At 45.9% G+C, this 16,992-nt stretch overlaps 1 protein-coding gene across 6 annotated transcripts in view; it reads left to right on the plus strand.

The window, feature by feature from the left end:
- Positions 1–16,992, plus strand: part of LOC139051668 (FK506-binding protein 15-like) — a 205,542-nt gene that overhangs the window by 71,862 nt on the left and 116,688 nt on the right. For 5 of the 6 annotated variants that reach the window (XM_070528633.1, XM_070528637.1, XM_070528635.1 and 2 more), the window contains exon 13: positions 162–228. In XM_070528633.1, the coding sequence (XP_070384734.1) occupies positions 162–228 (67 nt within the window). Of the gene's footprint in view, positions 1–161; positions 230–16,992 lie in introns of all 6 variants that reach the window. The other variant, XM_070528634.1, reaches the window with a different exon arrangement.

Consider the following 16,992-nt stretch of genomic DNA (forward strand, 5'->3'; position numbering starts at 1 on the left):
GCTGACTTCATCCTTACGAGCAGTGTGGGAGTTTCATACTATACTTATTTTCTGCATACATGGATAAGCTGTCGTTATCAGCGTTCGTTATTGTCTATATAGTACTGGCCTTTTGTGCACCTAATAAGGAGCATTCTTGTTGCATGCGGACCTGCTTTCAGGGCCAGCAGCACCCACCATGCCTGCAACCCCACACATGGCCCTGTACCAAGCGCAGAGCCAGCTTGCAGTGAGTTGAGAGTGTTGGGCAAATTTGTCTAGTGCTGCAGTACAGCAGAATGGCACGAATTTGAGCTTTAAGATTTATAATGTTTGTTAATTCAAATAAATAGTAAAATGTTTGGTTGTCCTGCAGGATTTTGGTGCAATTTAAAACTGCCTAATTCAAGTAGTGAGCAACACGAGAACAAGGTGATAGCAGGAGCCAATGTTTCTACAAGTGGACTCGTCTTTTTCAAGGCCTTAATTAAAAAAGACAAGTCCACTTGTTCAAATGATAGCTCCTGCTCTCTCGTTGTTCTCGTGTTGCTCATCGTCTTGAATTTCCATCTCCTGCATTCCCTGTGTTTCCCCTAATTCAAGCAAGTAATTCAAATTATTAATGATTTCTGGAAGTTGGCTACTCTGCAAAGCTTTTTTAGACCAAAACCCCTCAGACAGATCTGCATCTCCATAATTAAAAAAAGGGGGGTGGGGGATTGCCACCGGGCTTCCATGCGAGGAGTTTGCATCCTACTGGTTTGAGTGCTGAATGGTCAGTGCCCATTTCAAAGGGCCGTTCAGAGACATTGTCTTGGTAGAACAGATTGGGCATGCCATTCTTTCAAACAAGTGTGGCAGAATTATGACTGTGACAAAATCCAGTTTCCGTAACAGTTTAGGAAAAAGGAATTCCCCTGATCTGTGCAAAAATTTCTCAGTCACACTTCAAGTGCAGCAGAGACACATAGGCAGTGGAGGAGCAAGAGTGCGTGTTATTCTTAATTAAAGCATAGTCTTGTCACACGCATTGTGCACACAACCATGTTGAGCTGAAAGAATCTACAGAAACATTCACTGATGCCCATTGACCAGCATCCTAAATTGGCCTGCCTACACTAGCCACGGTCATTGCCTTGAGTCTCCATTCTTCTCTCTCACATGTAGTTCCCGCATACCACTGCCCCACTGCTTCTAAAGGAGACATACTTGCGTCCACTTGTTCATGTACCCACCTTTTCCGTCCAGCATTCACATAACCGTGTCCTGCTACTTCATTTGGAGCCATAGTTGCTATGGCGAGTCAGTTTTTTTTTTTCATATTCACTTCTTTCTCATTTTTTTAGTTTTCGGTTTCCGGCATTAGTACTTGTCATGGCTGGTGCACTTTAATTCAATCTCCTGCTTGACAGATTTGCCATGCCTGTATCATGGCTGTCTGCTGCACTTGGCTTTCCTTTGGACTAACTTTCTTGGTAGTGCCATTCTAGAAACTATGCAAATGCCTACTGTGCAGTTGTACGGTTGTCCTGTACATTACATCACACCTCTCCTCTTCACGCACCTCATGCTGCTCAAGCTTGAGCTGCAACGAAATCTCTCTGTGGTAACTCAACACTGCTCATTGCAGCCAAGGCACACTGACTGACAAACAGAAACAAGCTCAAAACTACCCTGTACACAGCTCCGCTTTAAATTGTAGAAAGTGTGCGTCCCACTGCGTGATGTTAACCAGCACCTTTGCATACTCGGGGTTTCCATATGATCCCTGAAAACTCCACACTTGTGATAGACATCTGTCGATGGCAGTTTTTGGTTTTCACAAAGCCTTGCAGGGGTGGGCCAGCCAACTCACAGGATTTTTTGCATGTTGCTTATTCAAGCGTATTGCTTTTCCTACCAAAAGCAGTAACAAAGTAACACTACTCGCTGAATGGACAGTAGCCATAACTAGGTGCACATACAAAATTGCCTGTTGTACATTTAGCACCGTCTCACCAACCAGGCTGGCAAGTAACTTCTAACACTGCTTGTATGGTAATAAATTGCGGAAAAAGTACGTTTGTAGAGAATTGTGAATTTAATTCAAATGTGGCCTGTATGGAAAGCTATTTTATAAATCTTTTGTACTAAAAGCTTTTAACTGATATGCAAAACATTTCAAATGTGACTGCTGAATGATAAAGCTTTGACAAAATTTTTACTGGCTTTGTTTGTATGCACCTAACTTTATTTGGAGTTATTTTTAGAAAGCAGCATAAAAGTATATTTTTTTATTGGAACATATTAGTTTTTTGTTTGCCTTGGATCATACCTAGTTTATTCAATTTCACACACTTGAAGCAGTAATATGTGGTCCGAAGGAGTTTGTAATATTGCAGCTTAAATGTAAATGTTTGGCCAATTGGTAGACTATAAATATGTAGACCCTTTTCACAGTGATCCTGTGGGTGCTACTATGTTTGTTCATGTGGGGACCCATTCATTGCTTGCCTCAGCCGTCTCCATTGCTTCAATGTTTACAATGGATGTATGTTACGCTCTGGTGCGGCTCAGCAAACCTCTGTTCTTGCAGATACATAGATGGTGACTGAGTGAGTGACATAAAGCTTTGGTCACAGCTTCAGAGGACATGTAAGCGCTTTCGGAGCTCATGACTCCGTGTCCAAATGGCGTGAGCAGCATACACAGTGCTTGTACTAAAAGCATGGCTAAAGATGCATTCCAAGCTGTCCAAACTTTCCACTTATGAATTAAATAAGGATAATAGTGTTCTGCTATTCGTCCTTTCTTTGGCAAACACATTGAAGCAGCTGCTTGTCCTGTTTGACTTGCTGTAGTTCCTTGGTGCGGTCATGTTTATTTTCTGCTGAATCACTCGTGGGTGTGCTCAGTTGCGATAGATTTGTTCTTCCTGCCCATAAGGTTTGGAATGTATACATTCTGTACTTTGTAATAGCTTGTAGCAAAGACTTATTATTGCTGGTCACTTGCTTACTCTGTAAACCGTCACGAAAGGTTCAGCTTAAACATTTATTTATTTTATTTATTTACAATACTGCCAGTCTCTACTGAGAGCATAGCAGGAGAGCACTATATATATATATGTACATAAACAAAGAACACTGATAATGTTAAGTATCAATACATGTATAACGTCAGTTTTGCACCTTAAAACATAAACAATTTACACTACAAAATGTATACACCAAACACAAGTACATGCGAACTTTCAAAAAAATAAGAAATGGCAATTGAGGTATTCTACGCTGCATACCCGATTACATACTCAGGGCACAAGTACATGGTGGTTTGCACGATCAATAATAGCACTAGCAATTTTAACCTGCTAAACAATTTTTTCAATTTTTAATTCAAACTGAGACAGTGACTCTGCGTTAGTGGTGAGAGGTGATAACATATTCCATTCACGGATGGCAACCGGAAAAAAGGAATATTTAAACACATTATTATTACATTTATATTCTACTAAGGTGTTTGTGTTTGTGCCTGGTACGTCGTGTTTGTGAATAAGAAATGTAATTTGAAATGTCAATTTTGAAATAGTTATGCAGAAGTTGATAAAGAAATTTCAAACGTGCCTGTTTTGCTCGTGTTTCGAGTGTAAGGAGCCCAGAAATCGTAGAAGGTTAGAGGGAGAGTCTTCACGTCTAAATTTGTTATGGATAAATCGAATGGCCTTCCTTTGTATTGTTTCTATTTTCTTTATGTTAGTTTGGGTATGAGGAAACCATACAGTGTTTCCGTATTCGAGGATCGGCCTAACGAATTTTTTGTATGCTAGGAGTTTTGTTGACAAGGGTGCGAGTTGAAGTGATCTGCGAAGGAAAAATAACTTTTGCATAGCAGATGAGGTAATGTGGTGAATATGCTCGTCCCACCTTAGGTCTGACGTTATTGTTAGGCCTAGATATTTATATTTTTGTACTTTAGTGAAAACTGTACCACTTATGGTGTAGCAAAAGTCTCAAGATTCTTTTTTCCTCGTTATAGTCATACATGCTGATTTTTTTACATTGATTATCATCTGCCAGTCTGAGCACCATTCTGTAATACTACTAAGTGATTTGTTAAGGGAGTAGTGATCTTGATCATTTTTAATTTCTCTATAAATGATACAGTCATCCGCGAATAACTTTATTTTACAGTCTATGTTAGTGGTTATATCATAAATATACACGAGAAATAACAAGGGCCCAAGCACGGAGCCCTGGGGTACTCCTGACGTAACTGATACTATATCTGATGTTGTATGTTCGAGAATAACAAACTGACACCTATTAAACAAAAACCCACGAACCCAAGCAACAACTTCTGTGTCTCCGATAACGCTTTTTAGTTTATTTATTAGTTTGGTGTGACAAACACAATCAAACGCTTTAGAAAAATCAAGTAGGATTAGGTCCATTTGGCCGTGATTGTCAATACCCAGCGCGAGATCGTGTATGACTTCTGTTAATTGAGTTATGGTCGATGAACCCCTGTGAAAACCATGCTGGTTAGGGGACAGGATGCCTTCGTTTTCAAAAAAAATAGTTAAAGGTTTTAGAATTATATGTTCGAGTAGTTTGCATGCCGTGCTCGTTAACGATATTGGTCTGAAATTTGATTCAACGGATTTATCTCCCGACTTGTAGATCGGAGTAATTTTAGCTATTTTCCAATCTTTGGGTAGTTTTGATGTCGATAGGGATTTACGGAAAATAAGGCCCAGGTATCTGCTGCACCACTGTGCGTACCTTTTAAGAAATTGGTTGGGTATATTGTCCGGACCGCATGCTTTTTTAGTGTCTAGGGCAAGAAGGTTAAGAACACCAGCGTCTGTGATAACGAGTGGGTCGATAGTGGAAACAGTCCGTGGGACTAAGCCGGCAAGACGCCGTTATTGTTTGTGAAGACCGAACAAAAGAATTGGTTATATCTGTTGGCTTTATCTGCTTTTTCACTTGACGAGAGCTGAGTTATGAGTGTTTTTTTTTGGCGAAAGTGGTTCCAGAATCTATGTGGATTGTTCTTTATTGTCTGTAGTGTTGTCAGCGTAGTCGCCATCACCCATGCTTCAGCGCATTGATTCAAGTGGTGCCATTCACTTGTTGATATGTTGGCGATAAAGTGAGTGCAAGTTTGCATATGAAGTTGGGGTGAATATGTCTAGACAACATGCGAGAAACTTACTATGCCAGGATGCGGCACTACAGTGCAGTCCACTTATAACAATATCGAGAAAGACGAAAAATATGATCGTTATAACCGATGATCGCTATATCTGGATGCAGCTATTAAAAAAAATGAAAAAAAATTAAAAGTGCGGAACATACCTTTGCAGCTCCGAACTCGAATTCGCTAGTTGCTCTAAAGACTAAAAAATAGATGATGTAGAAAGTAGGCTGTGAAAAAGAAACTTTATTTCTAGCGCCAATGACCGTGTCAAGGGTTAGGCGTGCCGAAATAATCAGAAATCTGCATTTGCTTTTGCGGCAGCTTCAGCTTCACAAACGCGGTGCGCATGGATTCTAGCTGCTGCGCGAACACTGGCGGCAATCCTTTAGCATGCATAAAATCAATTAAGGAGTCAATCGATGACAGTGCACTTTGTGTGGACATTGTGGTCGGGGTCAAGGAGCCACTGTCAATCTCATTGTCACTGTCGCTGCTGCCGTCGCCACCGTCGCACAACTGTGCCGTCTGTTGAGACAGCACATCTTCGGCGATCACCTCGTCGGTGACCTCGTCGCAGAACGAGGCAGCACTGTCTGCAGTCAAAAACTCCATCGACGCACCACCTGTGTCACCAGTAGGAACGAGCTCCCAAAGCTCGGTTATGTCAGCGGCGTCCACCGTGTTAGTCTCAGTGGGTTGGGGAAGTTCATCCTGACGCACAAGCCCGCCTTTTTGAAGCAGTTGTATATGGCTGACTGCTTTGCTTCATACCGTGCACCATAAACGAAGCGCACGGGTTTCAAAAGGCTGATCTTCAGGTCAGGGGGCCGTCTGCATGATCTGACGTGCCAGGAGCTGCACGATCAATGACTAAAATTAGCCACTTCAGCATGCACCGCTGATACAGGACTTTAAAGTTGGCGATCACGCCAGCGTCCAGTGGCTGCAGGCCTGCCGTAGTATTCGGAGGTACAAACATCAATTTGACAGATGTTAGCTTCGGGTTAACACTGTGTGCACTACAGTTGTCAAGTAGCAACACTACTTTTCTTCCTTGGCCTTCAATTATACTGTCGAACTAGAGCAGCCATTCTTCGAACAGGTCACGGGTCATCCATGCCTTCTTATTGCTGCGATAGCGGACTGGGATGTGCTGATTCTTAAAGTACGTTGTCTTCTTTATCGCCTGATCATGAAAGGCTTTAAACAATGGCTCCCGTCCATGCTGACGCACAGCAACATAGTCACCCTAACCTGCCAAGGCATCGACCTCCTTTAAGAGCGTGTCTTCGACGGCAACATTTGAAAAAACAGAGCAGTTTTGTCGCACTTATATATGTCCTTCTCCGCGTAGCGCTCCAGCACGCCAGGCAGCTTTGTCTGCAGCTGCTGCTGCTTTGCCTGTGTGTCCAAAGACGCCGCTTCCCCTACCACGTTTTTGTAAACGATTCCGTGCCGCCCTTTAAAGCGCTGAATCCAGCCTCCCCCAGGCTCAAAATTTGGTCGTCCTAGAAGAAAAGCGAAGTTTTTCGCTTTGGTGGCAAGTATTGGCCCACTAACATGCACATTATGCGCACGGGTTGTGATGAACCACTGGTAAAGTGCCTCTTCAACATCGGCATACAAAGGGTCTCTAACCCTTTTCTGCTGATCGGCATGGCCACCGATAGCTCCTGCCTTCACAATTGCGGTGCTCCCGGATTTCAAGATGGTTGATATCGTCGACTGGGCGAGCTCATACTTTTTCACAAGGGCACTCGCCATGAAGCCGCATCGAGAGTCCTGCAAAATATTCATCTTCATGTCAAGCGACACAGCTTTGCACTTTGTCGGTGCCATCTTCGAACTGGGTCACTGGGTTGTACCGTTGGTTGCACGCTGCTTCGGTGGCATCAGCCTGCTATCGCGAGAGAGAGAGAGACTAAAAGCACATTCACACCGAAAGCGGAGTGTCTAAGCGGACAAGCGGATTTTCAAAGCGGCGAGGCGGCGGGGCATCTCGCAATATCTTTAGCAATTTCAGGGACGTGCCGCCATCTCGTGGCACTCTGGGTTTGTACGCGCACTTTCAATGTTTTGTTTTCGTCGTTGGTTGGCGTGCTCCCGTCCGCTATGTACTTCTGCAAAATTATGAGCTCAGATGAAGATGAGATCGTTGGCATTTTACTCGCCACTTGTAGAGTCGCTTTTCAAGATTTGTTACAGCGCAACACAAAACAAGGACAAAAGAAAGTATAAAGCGATGACACGGCGCTGTGTCATCGTTTTATACCTTCTTTTGTCCTTGTCTTGCGTTGCACTGTAACAAACCTTACTATAAATCCCAACCAACTGGCCCAACTTGCCGTTTTGACGCTTTTCAAGAACAGAAGCGAAAAGCCCAGATAAAGACATTCGTTTACATTCGTTCACCAGCACTTCCGCCGTGTCAGGTTCTGTTTGGCTGCGGCCAAAACGGCCAACTTGTCCGCGTGGAAAAAATCGGTCCGTGCGCAAACCGGCCAAGCGGCCGCGTATTTTCCGCAAAGCGGAAAATCCGTGGCCGCTTGGCTGGATCTGCTTGTTCGCTCTGCCTTCGGTGTGAACGTGCCTTGAGTGCGGGGCGGGGGCGCCACCGTGCTGCTTTGCTTGTCGCTTTTTTTTTTTTCTCTCTCTTACAGAGCGACTGTGGCCAACGCGCACAAAGCAGCTAGCGCCATCTTGTGGAGCGCTGCGCCTACTCTGGTAGTCTCCGGTGCGCGGGCGGGGCGGGATGCGCTGCGCGGTAATGGCGGCAGATACGAATTTACAGCGGTAAACATCGCCTCGTCTCGACATCATTCGTTTCAGGAAACTAAGCAATGCAAATCTTACGATTATTTGGCACAGAAAACGCTGTCCAGACTGCAAAATTTTGATCATTACATTCGATATGCGGTGAATAACCTATCGTTATAAATGGTTTTTTTCCCCATAGTCCTAATGCATAAAATGACACTCTCATGTCAACCCATCATTATAACCGATATATCATTATAAGTGGACTGCACTGTACTACCTTTGTCACTGTGTGAAAAGTGGTCCTTACTGTTGGTGACATTCTGAGGTTGAAGTCCTTTCTTACGAGGTTAGAAGGATGTTCTGGCGGGCTAGTTGGTTCATATTGTTACAGGGATGCTGGGAGTATAGAAAGACTGTATTTATGATATATATACAATATGAGTCACAGTAGCCAAGATGGCTGACCACCACCAATAACACGCAGCAGCCAGCATCTCGCGATCTTCCTCTCTCTTCTTTCATCCTTCCATAACAGGACCCCCGGGTGGTGAAGTCCCCTCTCGGCACATGGTAGGCGAAGAATTGTGAACGTAATAGTTCTGCGGAAACCCGCAAGGTGGAGAGAGGTAATGAATAAAGGGAAAATGAGACATCCACCCGTTCGTAGCGTTCGTAAACTCTTGCCTTTGCTTCGTGTTGTCGACAAATTCGACTTCGCCCTGCCATCTGCTAGCCGCCTGGTTAGCTCAGATGGTATAGAGCGGCTGCCCCGGAAACCAGTGGTCCCGGGTTCGAGTCCCGGACCAGGATGAATTTTTCTTCAACTACGTATGTGGTTTTTCTTTCGAGGAACCCGTATGGGTTTCCTTTGTAGCAACTGCTACGAACGGGTGGATGTCTCATTTTCCCTTTATTCAAGAATTGTGAAGTATGGCTTCAGCCGTGAAGCATATTGGCTGGTCATCCGCAATTCTCCACTCAGTCGGGTTGCGGTAACGCAGAGAGAAGCGTCGGGGTGGAGCGAAAATTGTAAGAGGACGTTCCTTAGCTCTGGGATTGGCGACAGCAGACAGAATGTAAATCAATGTTTTGAAGGTCCTGGTGAACGATGGCTTGTATGAGAGGAACAGAAAAAGTGGTAGCATCAGGGCTACGCGAACAGAAAGCTGCAGGCGCCATCGCATCCAGTTCACGTCGAACGATTCGCACCACCTCCTCTGATGGCTATGCATGCTCTTGTGCGGGTTGATCTTCACATGTCGACATTGCGGCCGTATTGGGAAGTCTGGCGAACGGGTGCAAGACGCTTCGGCTTTCGACCTGCTCGAATTATTGGCACTCTTTAATGATAGCATCAGCTATAGAGCAGCTTTTGCACATGAGCAGATTAGAGGCATTGTCGGCAATGCCCTTAAGCACGTGCCCGACCTTCTTGGCTTCTGTCATGTCGATAAGCTTTACGTCAAAGTGCCCGCACGTCCTGGATGTACGAGACATAGGACTCCGTGGGGGATTGGGCACGGGAGGCCAGTTCCTGCTTTGCGGCAATTTTACGGCCGGCTGGTTTGCCAAAACTCTGCCAACTTCTCTTTGCATTGGTCCCAGCTGGTTAACTCCTCTTTGTGTTTTTCATACCACACCTTTGCCATGTCTCTTAGGTAGAACAACAGGTTAGCTAGCAACATCCCCGTAACTCCCAACATCCCCGTAGCAATATCTTTAGACGTTTCTTTTAACTGCGCGAAAAAAAAAAAAAGAGGGCACACTAAAGAAACACTCGCCACACTATGAGCGAAGAGTGCCAACTGTTTATTTTTGGTAAGCAAGCAACTTGCATATATTTCATTCAGGAATCTGTACACATGTTCACATTGTCACTCTCACATGTGCCGATAAAAATAAAGAAAAAAATTGTCTGCTGGGTAACTATGTAGACCAAGATTGCATCAAGCAATCACCAAAATATCACACGAATCAAATATATGTATGTTTGCTTACCTAAAAAACAGTTCGCAGTCTGCGCTCTTGGTGTGGTGAGTGTTTCTTTCGTGTGTGGTCGTTTTTTCACGCAGTTAAAAGGAACGTCTAAAAAATAATTTCGAGGTTAGCAAGACAACGCTGGCAGATGATCAAAATTCTTTATCCTCTCAAATCCTGGCATTCCAGAAGGCCCGCGAGAGAGGGCCATCAGGTTTGACCTGATGTTCCCCGAGTGGGCCTAGCCAGGTGACATTGAGTTTACTTTGTCTATTGTGGACCGAATAAAGTTGTTTCACTCACTCACTCACTCACTCACTCACTCTCTCTCTCTCTCTCTCTCTCTCTCTCTCCTCGAGGAAAGTGATGCATATCAGGGCCCACAACACAGGCAGTCCTTACCCAACGTTACTAGACTAGCTTCAGTTGTAAAACTCCCCGCCCGCGCGCTTACAGCCGCTGTCGCCACTTCTGTGTCAGCCGCCAGAGGGCAACGCTGTTCCATCGGGCTCCACTGCAGACGCCTCGTCACAGCCTTGAGCTCGTGCGGACGGGCCGCCGTTGGAACGTGTTTCACGCTCGCTGGCGTTCCCCTTCTCCGAATTAGTGAGACCACGAGAAAGCGATATCCACCTGCAGCAATAAGATTTATCGCAGCAGTTCGTTAATACTGAAAGGGTAAACTGCACGAAAGGAAGAAACGCATACAGCGAAGCGCAGAAGCTGCGTCTCTAAATGTCGTGTGTTTCTTCCTGTCGTCCTAACGTTTCGCGCAGAGTTTAGGCTCAGGAGCCTGAATATCTGGCCAAAGTGCGTGATTTTAGGGTGATCTTCATCCCCACCGAAGCTTGTCACCACGCCAAAGAAGCGCTACAAAAAGAAAGATGAGGTCGGTCTTTGTACACACAAGCCACACACACACAAAAAAAAGAAGCCGGATTTTTCATTCCGTCAAGATGCTTAATGAGCGAAGCTGAAACGTGCGGCCCCTGTGTTTAGCACTGGGTTAATCCCGAGGGTTCATTAAAGTATTTCTCAGTTATGAGGTTACACAGACAATCGGCTGCGAGAGAGAACGACGTCGCTGATGGTATGTCCGCAGTTGTCGCTTGCGTTCGATGTCTCGAGTTTGCTCGGAGGCGTGGTTAGCAGCCATCGCCTGCGATTTGCCGCTTGTGATTCTTTGAAATTAAATTTCTTCAAAATATCAATCTTTCCGTTACGTAAGACCATGAGTGGCTCATACTCCCTTAAGCGATGGCTCATACCCCCGTAAACGCGGCCTCCCCATTACGACGACAGAAGTGAAGCGAAATTCTAAGCTGGAAAGATGAACGGCCATGCAGCCAGCTGTGGAAGACGACGACGAACGCGGGAGCAGTGGCACGAGCGCGTGCCGTTGATTTCGCAGTGTTCCCGGTCTTCCTCCCAGCCTGCATCTGAGGCGGCGGCACTCGCCCCCTGACCTGCGTGTCGGGGGGTGGGTAGATCATCTTTTCCGTTGGACATTAAAGTTTATTCTATCTATCTATCCCGGTCTTCTTTCGTTCGGAGCGTCCACTTTGGGATTCAGCCGCAGGGATGCATGCTTCGCTGTCGGAACATTCCTTACGGAATCTAAACGAATGCCCTGCTAAATTCCTTTCTTTTTGTTTTTACCATTAAATTAATTATTACTCATTCAATATGACCTTCCTGATTTTATTTAACAGATAATTCTGCGCTATTCAATGCTATTTTAATTGCTATTAGGAAATTTCTGCTCCATGATAATTTCGAATAATCCACCCATTTCTTGGCCAATGCCCCATCGTGGGTAGGAGCCACACGCATCACAGGCTACAACAACAACAACTGTTCCCGGTCGGCACGAGGAATCTCTTTTTCACGCCGACCGAAGCATCGCGCATTGCTGGGAGCACAGAAAAAGTGGTGTGCCAAACTGTTGACATCGTTCCGATAGCGGCCTATGCAGCCAGGTACGCAGCATGTCGGCATCGTCAGCTGATATTCTTAAGAAACTCGGCGAAGGCTACAGTTTCAAGGATGACATGCTTGCTGAAATTCGCCGTCAACAACGAACCACAGACTACACCAACGCTCCACCGCGTGCTTAGTCCGGCCCGCCCGCGTAGCCGGCCAGTGAGGAAGTGAAGCCGAGCGCGACTGCAGCGCCACGAAGGCGCGGGCAGGTGGCGGTTCCGCGCAACGGCGCCGAGTTTTAAAACTGAAGCTAGTCTAGTAACGTTGGTCCTTACCTATGTAGCAGCAGCCCGTGAACTTGGTCACACGGATTCGTTCCATTCCTTAATACACCAGTCACTATTTCAGCGGCCAGCTACTTCACACGTCTTCCCTTTGCCATTCCACATCTTGCAGCAGGAATTTAGCACAGTGTGTGAGCGATCACCGAGTTACATTTCTGACAGCTGATCACCCACTAGCAGGGTAGAAGCAGTAAGTGCTTTTTTGCTAAAGTAACATGCACCGCATCACTCATTCCAGTAGAGCAAACTGTTCTACAAAAATGGTCTTGAAAGGGACACTAAGGGGAAATACTAAGTTAACCTGGACTGTTTAAGTACCATTCCAAAACCCTCGCAATGCTTGTTTCGTGCCAAGAAAATACTTACTTTGCAAGAAAATTGCATCTGAAGAGTCCAAGTACTTTCGAAATTCAAATCTCCCGCCACCCAACCGGGGGAGTGGTGATGTTGCATACGCCATCACCACCCTTTGCTGCCATTGGCGAGTAAAATGGCGCCTGACAGACGGCGGTACCGAGCCAAGAAAGAGCGGTGGATTCGCCACGGCAGCTGCTTTTTGGTTAAGTGGCATAGACCGTTCGGGCCATGACCTACTGTAAAGGGGCGACCTGCGCGTGCGGCGTTGCACCAGCGCCGCTCATTTGCTTTTGCTTGTGTGGCTTTTTTAGTTTTCCAAACCGCCGCCTCGAATAGTGGCGCTAGTGCTCACCCCCACCTACCCCAACCCCGTGGCCGGCCGCACGCACGGGCAGCAAGCCAGTGATGCCACGGCTGCTGATTTATCAGTAGGTCTACTGATTTTTAACATTTTCTGCTGATTCAGTGATAAAGCGCTTGAATCTGCTGATTTTCTTGCTTTTCTACTGAAACGAAAGCGGAATCTGAAACTTTTTCAGTACGCAGGATGGGTGGGTGGGTGGGTGGGTGGGTGGGTGGATGGATGGATGGATGGGTTACAGAGGTTATATTAATGTGATGCCACCTAGCGAGAGAAAAAAAACGTGGTTGGCTCTGAGGTTAACATACATTCTTGCGTGAGGCGGTGAATTTGTGAAAGTGGGTGCATACCATACCCCACAACTATGAAACCACCATTATCATCATCATCATCATGACCAACCTATTTTTATGTGCACTGCAGCACGGAGGCCTCTATGGAGGCCTCTCCCAGCGATCTCCAATTACCCCTGTCTGAAAGATACTATACTCTAAAGCTTTCAGGTACTAACTACCATCTGACGCCTTTGAATAGGCCATCGGAGGGCTTCACTGTCTTTAAATTCGTGCTTGACAATAACTCTCTGGATCCCCGGGTTTTTCAAGAGCATCGCTAAGAATCTTGGGGTCAATTTTTGTACTATTTCCTGGAAGCTACAATACTTCAACAGAGTACTAATATAAGCGCTGAATTCGTTGGCTCATAAACTGAGTGCAAAAATTGAAATTGAAATAAAAAATCTACTGATTTCTACTGATTTTTTGCGAAAAAATCTACTACTATTGTTTAATGTGTCGTGGCAACACTGCAGCAAGCATTTTCAGCGAGAACACAGAAGGACGCAAACGCACGCGCGCGGAACAATCGATTCGCTGAGCGCTTGGTGATCTGTTGGTGTTGCTAGATCTTGATTACCAGATTCTATTTCAGTGACACTGATTCTCAGCCCCGTGGGCGCCGGCTTTCACGTTTGGGGCTTCTTCATGCACGATGGTTTACTTCTGCATACCGTTGTGAAAGTCAAGCGGCCGAGCATCAGGAGGAATTTCATTTCATGAGTTCCCTGTGTCTGATATTAGAAACCAATGGTTGAAACCTGAACAAAAAAAATTAGCTGGGGCTTAGCTAAGGTTAAGCCTGGATATCTCGAAGCGAAAAGGTTCGGTGATGCTTAAGGTTTAGCTTATGGTTATGCTTTACGATTTAGTCTACAGTTATATATGCTTACAGTTTCACTTATGGATATGCTTTGGTAAGCTTATGGTTATGCTATACGTGTGCCTTGTGTAGTGATGCAAATTGCTTTTGAATGATGTATACCATAAGTTATGCAGGATTATTAATCTTCTTTAATCATCGTTGTTGGGCACATCGTCTTGCGATTTCTGTACAGCCATAAACACAGCTCACTCATAAACACAGAGTATCCAGTGGCGTAGCAACAGGGGGGGCCGGGGGGCCCCGGGTGCAAGGGGCCAATGGGGGCGGGGGGGGGCGGTCATATACGTCTGCAGATGCCCCTCTTTCCGCCGGCTTGACTGGGCGCAAATGGCAAAGAATGCTCCGTTATCCAGTAGCCCGAGCTCATGTACCCGATGCGTTGCGCCGCAGAATTGTCGGCTGCAGCTCTATCAACACCCCACGAAATAATTGCACAAATGTGCGGGTTAAAAAAAAATTACTTCGCAAAATGGTCGCTGAACTACTCGCCTTAGCGGAACGCTTCATGTCGGGGGGCGCTCGTGCCGTGCGTTCATGCTGGGAGCAGGCGTCGCTAAACATACAGTCGGGCGTTATAAGGTGTTGAGGCTCCTGGATCCCTCTTCCGTTCCGAACGCGCAGCAAAGACGAACAAACACAGCAGCGAGAGGGCGTTCAATGAGCGAGCGCGCCCGGCTCTCGCGTTTACGGCGAAGCGTTCGTTGAGGGCGACATTGCATAAGTGCGGCCGTGAAAAGTTGCGAATGGGATTCACAGGATCGTCTTCAGACTCGGTGCCTGGAGTTCCTGGAATTTATCACCCAATGGAACTTCTTACTTACTTACTGTTACCTTTCGCTTGTTCCTCACGATCTGCGTGTCAGTTGCATCATGCGAAAGGAACTTTTCTCAAGTTAAAGCTGATAAAGACGTCTCTGCGCTCCACCATGAGTGATGAAATGCTGTCAAACTTGGCGATACTGATCATAGAAAAAGAACACGTAAAAAATATAGGAACTTTACAACTGTAATTAATGAGTTTGCAGAAGCGAAGTGTCGGAAAAAGAACTTCTGAAGGAAATGTGTCCTTACTGGTCATTACTTTAGTGCAAAAAGCTCAATGTCCCACCATGGTTTGTGCATCAGCAATATGTATACAATGGTCTATTTATCCATTCTGAATCGTTGTATTCGTTCTTTGTCAGTTTCACGGTGTTCAATAAAAGATATTTCTCCTAGTCCTAGCTAACCGTTTCTTTATCATTTTGTTGCTGTGTGACTTCATGTCACAAGTACAGTGTTTGTGTCAGCTACACGGAATTTTATTAAAAAAAGGTTAATTTTGTAATATTTCCCGATATTCTATGACGTTATGTCTCTTTGTGATTACTAGGAACTCGGTAGCGGGAAAAATATGACATAAGTTATAACCATATACTGAATAATCCTTTAATTAGTACTTATAGAGGAAGCACTTTAATTCGAGAATCGAGGACTCAAACTCATATTATTGACTCAAGAAAAACTTCATAAACAAAATCGTTTTGGGTGCTACAGCCTACAGTACTTTGTCACTGCGGGCGGCGCCCAGTATGGCAGCAGCGACAGAAATATTAAATAGTGGACCAGTGACGTTGATCCCTCAATCACCTCCATTGCGAGTGCAGACCAACAGTAGTGCAAGCTTTCGCTGGCGCGGGCTACATCACTGCCTCACTGCCCTTTTTTTTTTTTTTTTAGTGGTGACGCCAAGAATCGACGCGAAGCATGCTCTATTCTGTGCCAATCTTGGGGTGGTACCGCAGCTCGGATAATCAATAAAAACAAGGCTTTCTTGATCAGAATGAAGAGATCTCGCAATTGTCATAGCATTGGCGCCCACGCCGCAGGGAGGCAGGTGGCATTTTCTAATAGGGTGGGGAGATCAGCGTCACTGACACACAATTTAATTTTCGTTTTCGTTCAGGGCCGCCCACAGACAAAATACTGCGTGCCATAGTACCTACGACGATTTTTGGGAAGTTGTTGTTGGCCAAGATATGAATGTCGGGCTTCAATTTTGCAAAAGCAATATTGCCGCTAAAATTGGTAATTAAAACTTTATTATAAAGATAATTTTTGTTATTTGTGACGTGAGTGATATTTTCCACGATGCCGCATTTGTATTGGCTGCCAAGCCTTACAGACTGACAGAAGATATGCACATGCGCTTAACACAAGTTATCAGTGCAGCACCCTGTGTTGTTTGGTGCAGAAAAGAACGGCGTGTATACCTCTGCATCCGCGATCTCTGGGAAAGACAGCGAAGGAGAATGAGACCCGAGGGACGTGCGCGGTATCCAAGGTGGCTGTAGGGGTGCTGAAACCCGGAAATTGTCGACATCCTCGCCTTCCTCGACTACACCCCGGGGGGGGGGGGGGGGGGGGACAGAAGACCTATAGGCCCCGGGTGCAAGACCACCTAGCTACGCCACTGGTACTGAGCCCTGGCTGAGGAGAAACACGTTTCTAGCACGAGCTTTGCGTCGATGCGCGCTTTTTACTGCCCTGTTGCGAGTGCGAAAAGGCTCGTAGATTCTCACTGACCACGCTGATCACGCTGCGCGCTCGCCGCAGCCTATACTTTAACGAAAACGGACTCTTCGTGTGCCGTGGGACGTATGTAATGCTCGAAGCAGAAAGAATCGGCGACCTAGCTCAGCCTCGAAAAAGCGTCACCGTCGTTACTTCTGCATCGTGCGCTGCCATGAACAAGGCCTATCTGAATCGCAACATCAGATTCTACCGCGCTCCTTCAAGGCCTCGCGAAGCGGGGCATTGGGCGCGCTGGATAGCTGCAGTTCGTCGCGTTGGGTAAGCGAAACTTCGCGCCATCCTGACTGTTTCACCTGTGTTGAAGCTTGCTTGATT

Source organism: Dermacentor albipictus, unplaced genomic scaffold (genome assembly GCF_038994185.2).
Source record: "Dermacentor albipictus isolate Rhodes 1998 colony unplaced genomic scaffold, USDA_Dalb.pri_finalv2 scaffold_13, whole genome shotgun sequence".
Lineage (NCBI taxonomy): Eukaryota > Metazoa > Arthropoda > Arachnida > Ixodida > Ixodidae > Dermacentor > Dermacentor albipictus.